Here is a 14,816-nt window from a genome sequence, read left to right as displayed (position 1 = left end):
CAATGTCAACAAAATATAAATACATCAAAGTTTTACTTCATACACAAACAATGTACGTATTAAACAGGTTACAACGTTTCAAGACCGACTTGTCCCATTGTCAAGCTATGACTGAGTGAGCGATCTGTGTTGTTTACCTGTACAACGATGTGGCAAAATTGTATATTTCATACGTCACATGACCACGGATGTTTTGCCTATCGATAGAGTGTATACAAACTGTTTGAAGATGATATTAATGTATACCTTGCTTATCATCATTACATAATTACAGGATGTCATCAAATTTTGTCAAACTTCTTTTTAAATTTCCAATATTACATGTAAAAAAAACTCAAAGATATTATAAACAGTATGTATAACAAATTTTACCTTGAACCTGCGAGCCAGGAACTTGTTCTTGATTTCCAAAAAATTGCCTTTGCCTTGCTCACTTAGGAATGGCTCATTAACAATCTGGAATCGTGGGTCATTCTGGATATCCTGCCAACGCCCATATCCATGACTGAAGGTCAAAGGTCAAGGACAAACCCTTTGTTACTTAGATATGTTTTACATTTTTTAAATGTACATCAGTAGACATGAATGATAGTTTTGGTTATCTACCGTTTTCACAGGTTTAATTTTCTAATCTACTGCCCAGTAAAACATGGTTGTGTCAAAGTCTTCTGAGACCATAACCAATTTCTGAGAGTAACATAATATCCAATACATCCAAGTATAACATATGGAGGGACCAATTCACACGAAAGTTTGGCTAAATTTACCATGGTACTGGTGCTGGTAAAATCACCTACTACCCCATCATGATGGTAATGTGGGGTAGTAGGCTTATTCTCAAACATCTAACAAAGGTGTGACCATGAACTGAGCATTAAAACCACACTTATTTGTAAAGGATACGTGACAATGCCAGCCAGAAGCCAGTAGTCGTGGCGACGGTGCCAGACCTCATGCTCACGCCCGAAAGTCAAGGCTCTCTGCTCATTGGTCCATAAGGTATGCAGCTCAGTAAATCCTCCATCTGCGATGTTGAACATGAACTTCTGGTTCGTTTCCTCTTTCTTGATTTCTGCTTCAGTTGGCTTCTCTTTCTTGGTCTCTGGTTTCTCCTCTGGTTTTTCTGCAAAATTATCACATTGTTACTTAATCTGACCTCCTAAGGACATAGATGTTCCTCAGTAGAATTTGTGACTTTATCCTTATTCTTGTTTTGATATTATTCAAGCATAATATGTTGAAAATATGGTAATTTTTGAGTATTTGATATTATAGGTAGCACAGAAACTTCTCTACTCTTACTTCTCTAGCAAAACCAACATTGTACAATAATGTCATGACCTCACATGGACGTTTCTCTTCAAGTTTACCAAGACCTGAATTAATTCTGCAGTGCCTCAAAAGGCCGAGTGTATATAAATATTACATCCACTGAAGTTGACAGTGCCTTGAATCATAAAAAGTACAACGGTAACCTAAAAAGAATGCGAGGGCGACACTTATATCGTATGGGTGACCTTAGTCTCGATCTCAGAGATTGTAGTATTTATTTCATTATACTCAAAGACATTAACAAAGGTTTGAAATGTGTAATAAATATTGCATTCACATCAATTTCAACAAAATAACAGAAAACAAGTCCACCCTCCAACAATCGGTGTAAAATGTGCTGGTTGCTGCAACCATTCTGGCTTTGATAGTGGAAAATCATACGTAACTGTAAAAGCATGGTAGCTGTAACAGTTGAACAGCTGTTTGTAAAGCACTCTATCACTGACAATGGAACATGAACACAACGCGTCTCGACCAATAAGATCATACGACTTTCCCATAGAATATAATAACAGCATGTATTGACAAACACTAACCTTCCTTCTTCACTGGTTTAACATCTTCCTTGGATTCTTTGGTCACTTCTTCCTCCTTCTTGACCTCATCTCCATCCTTTGCCTCTTCCTTGAGTTCTGTGGATTTTGTCTCTGAAGACTCTGTTATCAATATAACAAAAGTTTGATGATGTTTCCCAATATATAAATGAACGCCTAATAATCCTGTTTATCATAAAGGGAAGGAAAAATTTTGTATCTATATAGGAATGACCCATAAAGGCAGAACTGATCATAGATTCTCCACAGCCAATCCTTTATAGGTAAACCAAATTGATCATTGATGAAATCCATCCTTTCAAATAAAACAATAGATAAGTTGATGAACAACTTACATATCAAAACTTGTTAAAACGCAGGTGTAAACATTCTCAATATTGACAACTGTTAAAACTCAAACGGATTTAACTGAAAACATGAAATGATGCCCACCTTCTTTCTTCTCCTCCTTTTCTTCTTCACTTTTCTTCTCCTCTGCCTTATCGTCCTCCTCAACCTTCTTCTCTTCATCTTTCTTTTCTTCTGTTTCCATTGCTTCTTCTTTCTTTACATCTTTTTCATCCGTCTCCATAGCTTCTTCTTTCTTTTCCTCTTCTGTCTCTGGCTTGGAAGCCTCTGATGATTCCGCATCTTTCTTTTCCTCACATTCATCTTTCTGTGGATTCAGTCATAAAATGGATACTTTTGAGAATATTTTCATTTTTTCAAAAATACAAATCTCATCCCGATAATAAAAAAAAAAATATTCATAGAACTGTTTCTAATAAAAATAATTCTGAAGGATATGTACACTGAAACTTCCAACAATAAGTCGGGTGAACTCATAATCAGGAGTTGTATAATAAAAATCAACAACTTAATCTTTGTGTTCCAATTTTTCACAGGAAGAACAGTTTTTCACACATTTTAATATTATAATACTTATCATTTTTTCTCTATACACTAAATTTCTAACAAAGGCCATGTCATTAACAAGGCTATGGTGTAAACAACTTAAATGCAAACCTCCTTTTCGTCTTCTCCTTTCTTTTCCTCCTCTTTGTTTACTGCTTCTTCCTCCTCACTCTTTTCGTTTTCTTTCTTCTCTCCCTCACTTGCTTCTTTATCTGTTGATTCCTCCTTAGCAGCGCTGGTGTCTTCACTTTTCACATCCAAGTTTGTTTCCTTTGGTTCCTCTTCTTTGTCTTTGGCCCCCGGGGTTGGTGACACTGCCTTTTCATCCTCTGTCTTTACCTTCTCTACGGCATCAGCGGCCTTGAGCTTTTCTTCTGTGGCCTTAATCTTCTCCATAGCTTCTGCAGACTTTACCTTTTCCAGTGCATCTGTTGCCTTCAAGTATGGCATACTGTGGACCCCATTTATTTGCTCAAATTCTTGTACCTGCAAAACAGATCATCTGATGCATGTACAATAACATCTTTCTTTATACAATACAAAAACAAATCTTTATGGGTGAGGACTTCAGTAATGTCTAGCCCGACATCCAATTCCTTTAACTTATTAGAAACTGTTATGTCTGATTAATGTATATAGGTTGAAGCAAGGTTGTTAGAAACCTTGTTAGCAATAACACTAACGCAAACAAATCAAATACTGATTTAAATAGAGTTTAATGACGAAACTTTGACCATTCCAAACATTCGTGCAAACAGACCATCACGGATAACACTGAATTCACTTTCAATAGTTCAATAGGCACCAATACACTAGTTTACTGGACAAGATATTAGGTACTCTGTAATCCAAGTTGTCTAGTGTAGTGGTGAATGTTTTCTTTTAATTAGCATTTAATATCCTATAAATTCACAATTCAGATATATTGGAGAGTTGTATCTTTACTTCCACTTGTCATCATTTAACAGAACATACCAATGATCCAACGTTCTACCTTATCTGATCTGTTGCATGTCTCTCACTTTGTGCTTAAATGGACAGATTTCAAGACTTAAACAAGACTTAATTTCTTAATCATGTCAAACCAATCGCTTACCTTCTTTCTGACTAAAGACATGATGCCGATTCGAGTGAGAACATGTTGTCGTGACAACCCCTCCCGTGGAACACCATCCGCAAATGTCTCTGCATTATCTGCTCCTGGTTCACACAGATGGCGCATAAACAATGAGACATAGGCCTTAAATACCTTCTCGGACTTGTTCCTCAGATCCCTCACCAACCTGACGGAAAGAATTGAAATAAGAAATTGGCTGAAAATTAATCACAATAACCTACCTAGTTCAGTGTTCTACACACCCTGCTTTAGGTGGAGCAAGTACATGAGGATAATTTTAATGATTCAAAATTGATAGGCTTGACAAGGACCAACACTAAATAATGTGCAGAGTTGTGTTGTTCTTAAACAAAAACAAAAACTAGAAATTAATATTTTGTGATGTCTTCTATTCATTTGATAGGGAGTCATTACAAACTAAATTTGCATACTTTACGAGGCAAACATATACAATTTTACAGCAGTTCTAATGGCGGTTTGTAAATTGATTCGAAAACTAAAACCAGGAATTAATTTTGTGTCAGACTAAGGCCCCAGATCAGTTGTGTTACGTACCACTGTGAATTAAATGCATCCTGTGGTGGCATGCCGTATCTCATTACAGCATTCAGGAAGGCCTTCCTCTGTCTGGCATTGAATCCAAGCACCTGGAATTTTAAGTTTTGGTAATTAATAAATCAATTCAATCCTTCACCCAATGCAAACCAATAAACCTAGCCATTCAGAATTGATGGGGCTAAATAATGTCTGCCATGTGAATGGTCATTTTACTTTAAAACAAATTCTGAAGGTGATTGTTTTTCCAGGGTCCTTCTTTGCACATATTTTTAATTTATCACTCCGAGTTGTTATTGTCAAAAGATTTGAAAGAGGAAAAAATGTAAATATATAAATATATATCTATATCTATTACATGACAAAATAATTTGATAACTATCAATTACATGCATTAATAGTTTGGACAAGGTATAGTAGGGGATCTACAAATCAATAATTGAAAACTATGTCTGTAGCACAGTGCCTTTGAGGAACAGTCGAACTTGTGACAGACCCTCCTAATAACCGTGCTAATTTTGTCTGTGTCCACTTCGAGAGGACGAAGACAATAAGTCATCACCCATGGTTAGATTCCATACCAACTGTGGACAAACTGAGAGTTCAGGATTTTTCAGGATTGATTTCCAACACTTATAAACATTCAAAACATTTTTTAATTGAATACTAAAACCTGTAACCTCAATCCCCACAAGATTTTGGTTTGTTTCGAGTACTACTGACCTCAATTTGACCGTTAACCCTGGCCAACAATGGTGGTAGTGGGCGATCCCGGTCATTCCTCTCCCTCCGACGACTCTTGGATGCTGATAAAATAGAATTTTCATGTTTCATTAAACAGGAGCAATTATCTTAGACCATTAACACAAATAACCAGACAAAATCTTATTTTGAGTCACACTGTCTCAAGAATGTATATGATATATACATTTTGTATTCAGTATTATATTCAAAATTTGCAGTTATTTTCCCCTTTATTTCTTTTACTTATGAGTAATGTTCCTGAAAATTGAAAGTGTACTGAGGTTTTCCAAGAATGCCATATTATACCATCAAGTATTACTTTGGTCCTAACTGACAGTTTGAAAAAAACAAAAACAATAAAAGATGAATGAGAACACCATGTTGAACTCCCACTCACCACTCTCCTTATCTTCAAAATCATCATCATCTTCATCTTCATTCTCACCACCGCCTGGCCCACTGAAGTCTGAGTCAAAGTCGGACAGGTTATCTTTCCAGGCATCATCCTGGCCCGTCATGGCATCGTTGTAGTTGACCTGTTTACGCACACGCTTTCCCTTGCCGAGAGTCCTGGCCAGATCCTCCTGCTGCTGTTCGTAGTGGTGGCGCAGCAACTTCTCCCAGTAAGCTGGGTCTGCATGCTCCGCCTCCTGTTTTAGAACCTCCGTCTCTGGCTCCTCCTCCTGGTGATTTGAATATACACAGGATATTTTATTGCTATGAAAAGTCAGAATATTCACGTCAGGCATACTGTTGCTAGTTGTTACAAATATTAAGGGTTTAAATCAGGAGTTTTAAATACCCAAGATGAAAATTGGGATAAAAAAATACTTCTGGGTAAAATGGAGAATTTGGGGTCTGAAGTCGATGGACAAATCAGGACCAAAAAAAATTCTATTTCAAAATATGCAGTCCGGTTATTGCTGAACCTCACAGCTGAACAAGGTTGATTATCTGAAATTTGGGTCTTCCTTCTAACTAGAGATATTTCCTCATATCTTAAAGGTTTATTCATAATCTCAACAGATTAACCTGACCAGTTATTAATGTGTATAAAACTGTGGTACAGACCTCTTCACCTTCCTTCATGGAGTAAGTAGCGACCTTGAAGGAGCTGAGGTACTCATTCATGGCCATAGCCTTCTCCTCTTGACCCTCCTGGGTCCGATCCAGCAGCTGTTCTATGGCCGAGTCATCGTACACGATCCTTTGCTCGTCCTCTGCTTTACCCGCTACAAAGTAGTAAAATCATAACCCTCTGTTATAGATCACTTTGTTTTATTTGATCGTATTCCAAAAATAAAACTCATGCTTTCTTTCTAGTGTAGTTTTAAATTATCTTTGTGCATGCATTAAATCTCCTATTTTGGACACAATTTCAATGATACAAGTTGACAAGAATTAGCTTTTACCCAGAAGCTGTTTACCATCTTCTTCATCCTTAAATAGCTTCTCTGTGCCAAACTTGAGGATGTCGTCCATTTCCTGGCGCGACATGGCGCCGCCTTTGTTACCAAGTCCAGGTCGCACCACCAAGTGAGTCAACATCATCTTCTTCTTTGCCACCTGGGTAATTCTCTCCTCTACAGACCCTCGAGTCACGAACCGGTAGATCAACACACGGTTTGCCTGCCCAATCCTGTGGGCACGACTAAATGCCTACAATATGATATGGCAGGTTTATCATTATTAATGGATTCAACTGATCTGGTCCAACATGATCAAAATGTAGACTTCAAATTTACTGTGGGCTCGAATGTCTGCCCACATGGTGCATTCATCCTATTATTACTGTGGACTCAAGCGTACGCCTATCACACAATTTGCCAACTTTAAGATAACTGCGGACTCAAGCGTACGCCTATCACACAATTTGCCACCTTTAAGATAACTGTGGACTCAAGCGTACGCCTATCACACAATTTGCCAATTTTAAGATTACTGTGGACTAAAGCGAACACCTATCACACAATTTGCCAATTTTAAGATTACTGTGGACTCAAGCGAACGCCTATCACACAATTTGCCAATTTTAAGATTACTGTGGGCTCAACTGTATGCCTACTGAGTTTATACTGGTAGTACAACATGATACTTCAAACTTTTATCATTACAAGACTGTACACCTACACTGTATGTAAATAATAATTTTTGTTAAGTCTACTGAACATCTAAAATATCTGAATTTTAACACCACTGAAGGCTAAACACTTACAGCCCGATACTGTATACCAGTATTTGCCAACTGCAGTTTAACTTTTCACCATTTTGTCCCCCGCCATAAGGGTGAATTCATCATGAAAGGAACTTAATACACAACTTACTTTACCTAGTATTTCCAGAGTGATAAAAATTACTATTTGATGAATATGAAGAGTTCACTTTGAAATCATTTCCCGATATACCTTCCTAAGTTATTATGTAACTACCCTGATATACCTTCCTCAGTCATTATGTAACTACCCTGATATACCTTCCTCAGTCATTATGTAACTACTATGGGAGTCCAATTAGATTGAAACTTTACCTGAATGTCGTTGTGTGGGTTCCAGTCAGAATCATATATGACAACAGTATCAGCGGTGGCCAAATTAATTCCAAGACCCCCAGCACGTGTCGACAGCAGGAAACAGAATTGAGGTGCATTTGGAGCTGTGAGGATAATAACAAGCGTAAATGTTAATTTTCTCCTGCAAACTTTATATATCGATTATCTTTTAGTTTAAGACTGAAGGGTGAAGAGAACGACAGCAACATTTCCATCAATTCTTTTTAGCTAACTATAATCTAAAACCTGTCAATATATATTTGCTTATAACAGTAAACACAAACTTTTCGGAGTAAATTTGGAGCATGACAAAATATCTTGAGGAGCTGAAGCAAAGGTATTGAAAATCAGATAAACTTAACAAGTCATTAATTCAAAATTTCAAATGCTATTTTTCTAATGATTTATGAAAATTTATCAATGCTTTAGTGTTTATCTTCAGATAATCATGAAGAATATCTATGCATACAATTTAAGTTTTAAATTAAATCTTTATAAAGATATTCCAGATTTAAATTTGTTAAGTTGTGCTCCTGCTAATTAAGCTTTGAACAACTAAGCCTCGGCAGTAAATAACTTATTTCAGCAGGTTGAATTTACCATTAAATATATCAATGTTAGTACAGAACTTATCTAAGCAGGTTAAATTTACCATTAAATCTATCAATGTCAGTAAAGAACTTATCTAAGCAGGTTAAATTTACCATTAAATCTATCGATGGCGTCCTGACGCAATGCACCAGTGATGCCGCCATCAATCCTTTCGTACTTGTAGCCCTCGTGTTCAAGGAAATCTTCAAGAATGTCCAACATTTTTGTCATCTGTAAAACAGGACAACACATCGCTGAATTATTAACACACAATCTAGGATAACCTCCAGACAAACCCAGGTGCACATCTCTACATTTTACTGCTAAGGGCTGTTCCATAGTTTACTGTATGGATGAGGTGGGAGGCACCTGTATATAATGTATTAGGGGTGGTGGGTTTAAAACCAGATCTGCATACCATTTCTTATATTAAATAATTTCTCAGAATCTATGGGTGGTGGGATACCTGAAAAAATGCCTCCAAACCCCTCCCCTATGGTTCATTCTGGAACAGTCCTTGACATAAAATACTCAATGAAATTAATGCTACCATTTTCATACCTGTGAGAATATTAAGACCCTATGTCCATTTTTGTTCAAATTTCTCATCATCTTTGCGAGCAGGTCCAGCTTGCCACATGCCTTTATCAGTGCATTTCCCTCGAACATTCCATTAGCAATTTTCGGTGCTTCCTGAAAGACAAGAAATCAACAGATTAGCAAGTACTAGGAATCAAGAAGAAATTTGATAGATCCATTTGCTCCAGTTTATAATTTCTATTCCTACCAACAAAACAGCAGAGGTTTTGGTTTATCATAAAATTAATGCAATCAACAAGTTGATTCACACCTTTCTGTTATTTGATTGGTTAAAATCCTAAAGAACGGTTTGAGAATAATGAATAGAACAGGATTGAGAAGCTGCTTTAACAAATATATTTCTGACCTGACAGATGTTGATGAGACCAAGTGTCAGTTGAGACAACTTTGACTGGTATGAGAGAGGATTTATATATACATCGTTGGTTTTTCAGCTTTGTGAGTTTTAGATGACAATAGAGACTGAACACACAAACACTGAAGATATAATTATCAGAAAGTTCAATTGAAGCTTTGTTGGGTAGACTTACATTTGCTGCTGTAGGGAAAAGATAGGGATGGTTGCAACATTTCTTCAGATCCATCATGATGTTCAGCAGCGACACCTGGCTACCCCCTCTCAAGTTAAGAGCATCAAAATTCCTCGTCAGAATGTACTTGTAATATTTCCTGTTTAAAAAGAAACATTATTGTATATGAAATCTACAGTATTCAAACACTGTTTCTGACGCTGTTCACTGCTGTCAGAGATAAGTTTGGCAACAATACGAATGTAACAAAATGTTACAACTTTTTGAGTATCTTGCATCAATTTCTTGCCTCCAGGTATATCACCATTTTTGATGGCTGCACAACTGGCACTCATTGTGAAACAAGAATAAGAATACAGGTGACCTACATGTTCCAATGTCTGAAGTACAATGATTCCCTGCTACATCACAATACTGACTTGTCAAAATCAGCCAAGAAGAGAACTGATCCTGCTGAGTGATGAAGATAGAAAACTTCAACCAGAAGATAAGATATTTTTGTGTCCTAAACATCACAAAGCAACAATCTGGAGGTATGAAAGTTTATGCTGGAAATTTCTCCTACACTACATTTTTTATTATATATATACCAGGCAGGATTTCTTCTATATGGGGCTGACAATGACACTAATAAAAATGTATACTGTATTTGAACTAAGTCAATGATTATCATCCTAATAGACACCTTATGTTTAACAGCACATTGATTTAAATGTCCCCCTCCTAGACAATTTTATAACAGTTGATCTGAAACTGGTTTTGACACATGTTTTGACATGGAACTATTTAATACGATCTGTTATTTACAATGATAAAAGACATGTCTAGCTACTGTTTTTACTTTTGCATTGGGCTCAGCTCGACTCGGACGATAAACTCGCTCTTGGTAGGCATGCCCTTCAGGACATCCGCTTTCAGTCGTCGCAGCAAATGCGGCCCAAGCATGTCATGAAGACGTTTAACCTGCTCCTCCTTCGCTATGTCAGCAAATTCATCCAGGAAACTCTGTAGCTGGCTGTCAATCAAAGATGAGCCTTGTTAATAGGAGCTCTGGTAGTACCTAACACTAACTACTAAGAAACACCATATATGGATTTATCACTCCCCTTGTTAAGTCTACTTAATGCATCCAATCTGTATTTAGAAAATTAATGTTTTCATATATCTCCGCTAAGATGAATTCCAAAATGCAAGAAAAGGAAATATAACTTCAGTTGTATCTGTAATTTACGTATAAGATATTGAATTATGATGGCCACTAAATAAATACTACATTGTAAATGTGACAAAAACTTATCTTTTTTCAATTTCTCCATATTTTTACAATAATTTCCTCGAACTTCAACATGTTACCAAAATATCCAAGTTTCAACAATATTTTCTGGAATCAACTAGAATAGAACCCTGGTCAAACTTAATTCTTGTTTTACTTTTCCCATCTTTTAAAATAACATTAAGAGGTGTAAATAGAGAGCGAACTCACTTGAAGTTTTCCGAACTAAGAAAGTTCAACAGATGGAAAAGCTCCTCAAGGTTGTTCTGGAGTGGTGTTCCCGTCAACAGCAACTTGTAGGCAATTTTGTAATTACTCAGCACACGGAAAAACTGCAGAAATCATTTGATATACATGTGATGGTTAACAGAAAGTCCTTCAGGTTTTGAATCTACAAATTATTTAAGTCATAAGGTCCAGAAAATTTCAGGACCCAAGTAACCTTGTTGGGTTACCCAAGCCAATCATAACAGGCCTTCCACAATCGTACTGGGATTATCTTAAGGTGTTTTAATCATGTTAATACAGAAATAAACTCTTTAACAAGTACAATAGGAATTTTGTGTTAATACATTCTTGAACATCAAATTCAATTAACAATAAAATGTACAATATAATTTTTATATATACAACATAGATGTTGTGATTTGTGGAGGTAGTCTCCTGAACTTTACCTTTGACTGGTTGTTTTTAAGTCTGTGAGCTTCATCCACAACCAGTACTGCCCAGTCTACAGAACCCAGCGTGGCATTGTCAATACTGATTAATTCGTAAGAAGTCAGTAACACATGGAATTTCACGGGCACATCCTGCCTCATCTTACACGCCTTTGCTCCCCCGCGTATGGCCCCTTCTTCAAATGAAAACTCATGCTCCCTGGAAAACAATGTTCAAAATATTCAGCAAGGCTAGAGCAATGACAAAATGTTTATTAATAATAGGGATATTGACATTTAGTTAAATGTTAAATGCTGAAACAAGAAATCACAAACTCACTTGGTACCTTTACCTATGTGCAAGTTTTCATGGGAATCCCAACATGAAAAGAATCTCCTCCCTGATGGCAATATTCGTCTATTCATAGTAAAGTGACCTTCACCTTAGGTGTAAACAGCAGATAAACAAACTTATTCAAGTTACCTTGACACTACATCTCATAAATGAAGGCAATAGACAGATGTCATTACTGCCTGAGGCTTGGACATGGAACTATATGACCGTGGCTGTTGCGAGGATGTTAAACTCTAAACAAAACGAATATCGTGCATCTTAGCAGTAAGTTGTTGTTTGAGACCCATTTCCCAAAAATGAAGCATTAAAAGCCGTACCTGATGACTGCACGACAGTCCTTATCTCCCACGTAGGTCACCACATACAGGTCTGGGGCCCAAAACTCAAACTCACGCTCCCAGTTGATAATGGTAGATAGTGGGGCGCTCACAAGGAATGGCCCTTTGGAATGTCCCTGTGAAAAATAGTTTGTTACATAATAGAAGAGAAAACATTTCAAACTTGTAACAACCTACTCGCATCAAACTTGTAACAACCTACTCGCATCATTTAAGTTTCACTCCATCTGAACTTCTGTGATGAACAAAATAATGTTTGAAATATAAATTCAATTTGTACCAGATTCTGTAAAACTATAGCAGAAAGATGCACAGCACATCTAGATAGAACATCAAATCCAAAGATAGACTGCCTATATTTAAAACACACAGGTATAGAGATTTTAGCAGAAAGATATTATCTTTAGTGATTTCCCTGTAGATGGACGCTTTATATTGAGGACTTCATTTGTGATTGGATACAATGGTAAAAACTTGGTGGATTCTGCCCAATGAAGCACAGAATTGTCGATTGTTAACCGACTCGACCATCATGTGAATACTGAGTTTTAGAGTAAAGAAAGGATTGTCAAAACAAAACTGGCATGGATTGTTAATCTTTTTATCTGAAAACAGGCCATACCTCTTTGTAAAGAGAAGATAGAAAAGCGATGGTCTGAATTGTTTTTCCAAGTCCCATCTCATCAGCGAGGATGGTATCCGTACCGTTCACCCATGAGTACCGTAACCAGTTCAGGCCCTCCAGCTGGTAGGGATGGAGAGCACCTCCCGTGGAGACGATGTACGGGGGATCCCTGTCCAGTTTCTTCCGTAACTGTACACAAATAAGAAAATCATTGAGATAGTATACAGGTAAAAAGTAATTAGTCCCATATTATTGAAGTATCGGTAAAACACTAATTACCGTTCTAAAGTTTTATTTGTAATATTTTTTGTAATGATTTTGACACACATACTATTGAACAGATCTTTCTCATTTACTTTCCATCACAGCTGAAGAGTTTAAAATGATTTTTGCTAGATACAACCTAATACGTCTTTTCTGAGATTATGACCTCCCTCCATGTTTCAAATCTAGGCCAACAAGAGCTTGTTGAAAATATGTTTATAACTTGCTTCACTTGGTTGCGGGGTGTATAATACATGTTGGTGGTATACTTACATCTGCAGTAGGGAAACTAGGGGGCATTTTGTCCGATATGTCGATTTCTTTGTCCCTCTTCTTCTTCTTTTTCCCTGGTCCTTTCTTGTCTCCATTCCCAAACATCATAGCTCTGTTTGTTCAAATTACAGTTTGAGTCTTCATTGTTTGAATAATAGCTAATGTACAATTAAAATCTTTTATCATCGAACCAGTACTGCCTAAATATTAATATCATAAAACATAGTATAGCGCTGTTTCCAATTGGGACCCAATTCCAAAACAAGATATTGATGCAACTAACTTCAATTTTAATGCCGACAATTGAAAGTTACAGCAATTTTACTGCAAATTCAGCAACTATATGACCTTTAATCTAGAAGTGAAGGTCACAGTGACCTTAATACAGTGCACTGCAGAATTTTTCAACAGTTTAAAAGTTACAGCTCAGACAATAGACTATTAAATCCAAAAGAACCCACAACATTACAATTCTGTAAAGAAACATACTTTAGTGGAAGTTATATTTTATTGTTTTTTGTGTTAACTATTGTGCTAAGTTCTGATGTTTCTGTACATTGTCATCTTTTGCATAGATTGCAAATGCTCCAATTTATGTGCTAAATCATTAAAATTTGATAATGCGCTTAAACTTTTTTTGTCATTTCTTTTGTAGGGCAGACATAACTTTAAATGATCATCGATCACCAGGCAAGAAACAGATGCTGTCACTGATGATGGTAGTAAATGTTTAAGGTCATGCACATACCTGAGGACCTCGTATTCATCAATGTATTTGCGGAGGTTTGCAACACCGCTGTCTTCACTTTCCCAGGTGGCTTGATCATATGGAAGGTCAGACCATTTGACCAGGTACCATGTATTATCCTTGGATGTTCTAAACAGGCAAAACAGTATGACATTAGTTTTCAATATCGTTTTTTACCTGCTTGAAATCAACATGTCCTTATTTTTATAAGGTAACAAGAGGCCCAGAGGGCCTTTATCGCTCACCTGAATATGTTTAAAATAATTGGTATGAAGTAAAGATGTAGCCCTCCATGGTAGGTGCTGTCCATATGAAATTTCATAAAGATCCATCCAGTACTTGAGATATAGCAAGAACAAACTTCAAACAGAGCCCAACCCCTATGCCCCTAGGGGTTCATACCCACCAATTATATAAAATTGAGTCCACTTGACCCAAGGATGCTCCAGACTAAATACGGATAAAATCCCTTAATTCCGATGGTCGAAGACGGATTTTAAAGGTTTTACCTCTATTTCTCCTATTGGGCCCCGCCATCAGGGGAGTTTGGGGGGTAAGACACACCGTTTATACAAAATTGGTTTCCCTTTACCCAAGGATGCTCCACACAAAATATGGACAAAATCCTTTCATTCCTACAGAAGAAGAAGGATTTTAAAGAATAATTTGCTATGTTTCCCCTGTTGGTCCCCACCCCTCAGAACATTTTTGGCTCCGCACCCAGGGGGGCCACACCCACCATTTATACAAAATTGAGTCCCCTTGGCCCATGGATGCTCCAGACTAAATTAGGATAAAATCCCTTAATCCCTACGGGAG

The 14,816-nt window shown here is 37.0% G+C and overlaps 1 protein-coding gene across 6 annotated transcripts in view; it reads right to left on the bottom strand.

The window, feature by feature from the left end:
* Positions 1 to 14,816, bottom strand: part of LOC110457801 (chromodomain-helicase-DNA-binding protein 5-like) — a 42,413-nt gene that overhangs the window by 12,654 nt on the left and 14,943 nt on the right. For 5 of the 6 annotated variants that reach the window (XM_021509218.1, XM_021509221.1, XM_021509215.1 and 2 more), the window contains 22 exons: positions 13,998 to 14,126; positions 13,250 to 13,361; positions 12,710 to 12,901; positions 12,067 to 12,203; positions 11,413 to 11,614; positions 10,949 to 11,070; positions 10,307 to 10,480; positions 9,466 to 9,604; positions 8,897 to 9,028; positions 8,449 to 8,566; positions 7,724 to 7,848; positions 6,609 to 6,855; positions 6,268 to 6,428; positions 5,594 to 5,879; positions 5,176 to 5,258; positions 4,453 to 4,544; positions 3,877 to 4,063; positions 2,892 to 3,266; positions 2,319 to 2,541; positions 1,869 to 1,988; positions 904 to 1,123; positions 373 to 505 (listed from right to left, as the gene is read on the bottom strand). In XM_021509218.1, the coding sequence (XP_021364893.1) occupies positions 373 to 505; positions 904 to 1,123; positions 1,869 to 1,988; positions 2,319 to 2,541; positions 2,892 to 3,266; positions 3,877 to 4,063; positions 4,453 to 4,544; positions 5,176 to 5,258; positions 5,594 to 5,879; positions 6,268 to 6,428; positions 6,609 to 6,855; positions 7,724 to 7,848; positions 8,449 to 8,566; positions 8,897 to 9,028; positions 9,466 to 9,604; positions 10,307 to 10,480; positions 10,949 to 11,070; positions 11,413 to 11,614; positions 12,067 to 12,203; positions 12,710 to 12,901; positions 13,250 to 13,361; positions 13,998 to 14,126 (3,709 nt within the window). The remainder of the gene's footprint in view (positions 1 to 372; positions 506 to 903; positions 1,124 to 1,868; positions 1,989 to 2,318; positions 2,542 to 2,891; positions 3,267 to 3,876; positions 4,064 to 4,452; positions 4,545 to 5,175; positions 5,259 to 5,593; positions 5,880 to 6,267; positions 6,429 to 6,608; positions 6,856 to 7,723; positions 7,849 to 8,448; positions 8,567 to 8,896; positions 9,029 to 9,465; positions 9,605 to 10,306; positions 10,481 to 10,948; positions 11,071 to 11,412; positions 11,615 to 12,066; positions 12,204 to 12,709; positions 12,902 to 13,249; positions 13,362 to 13,997; positions 14,127 to 14,816) is intronic. The other variant, XM_021509216.1, reaches the window with a different exon arrangement.

This window comes from Mizuhopecten yessoensis, unplaced genomic scaffold (assembly GCF_002113885.1).
Source record: "Mizuhopecten yessoensis strain PY_sf001 unplaced genomic scaffold, ASM211388v2 scaffold9311, whole genome shotgun sequence".
In the NCBI taxonomy this organism is placed as follows: Eukaryota; Metazoa; Mollusca; class Bivalvia; order Pectinida; family Pectinidae; genus Mizuhopecten; species Mizuhopecten yessoensis.
This window is presented reverse-complemented; position numbering and strand designations above follow the sequence as displayed.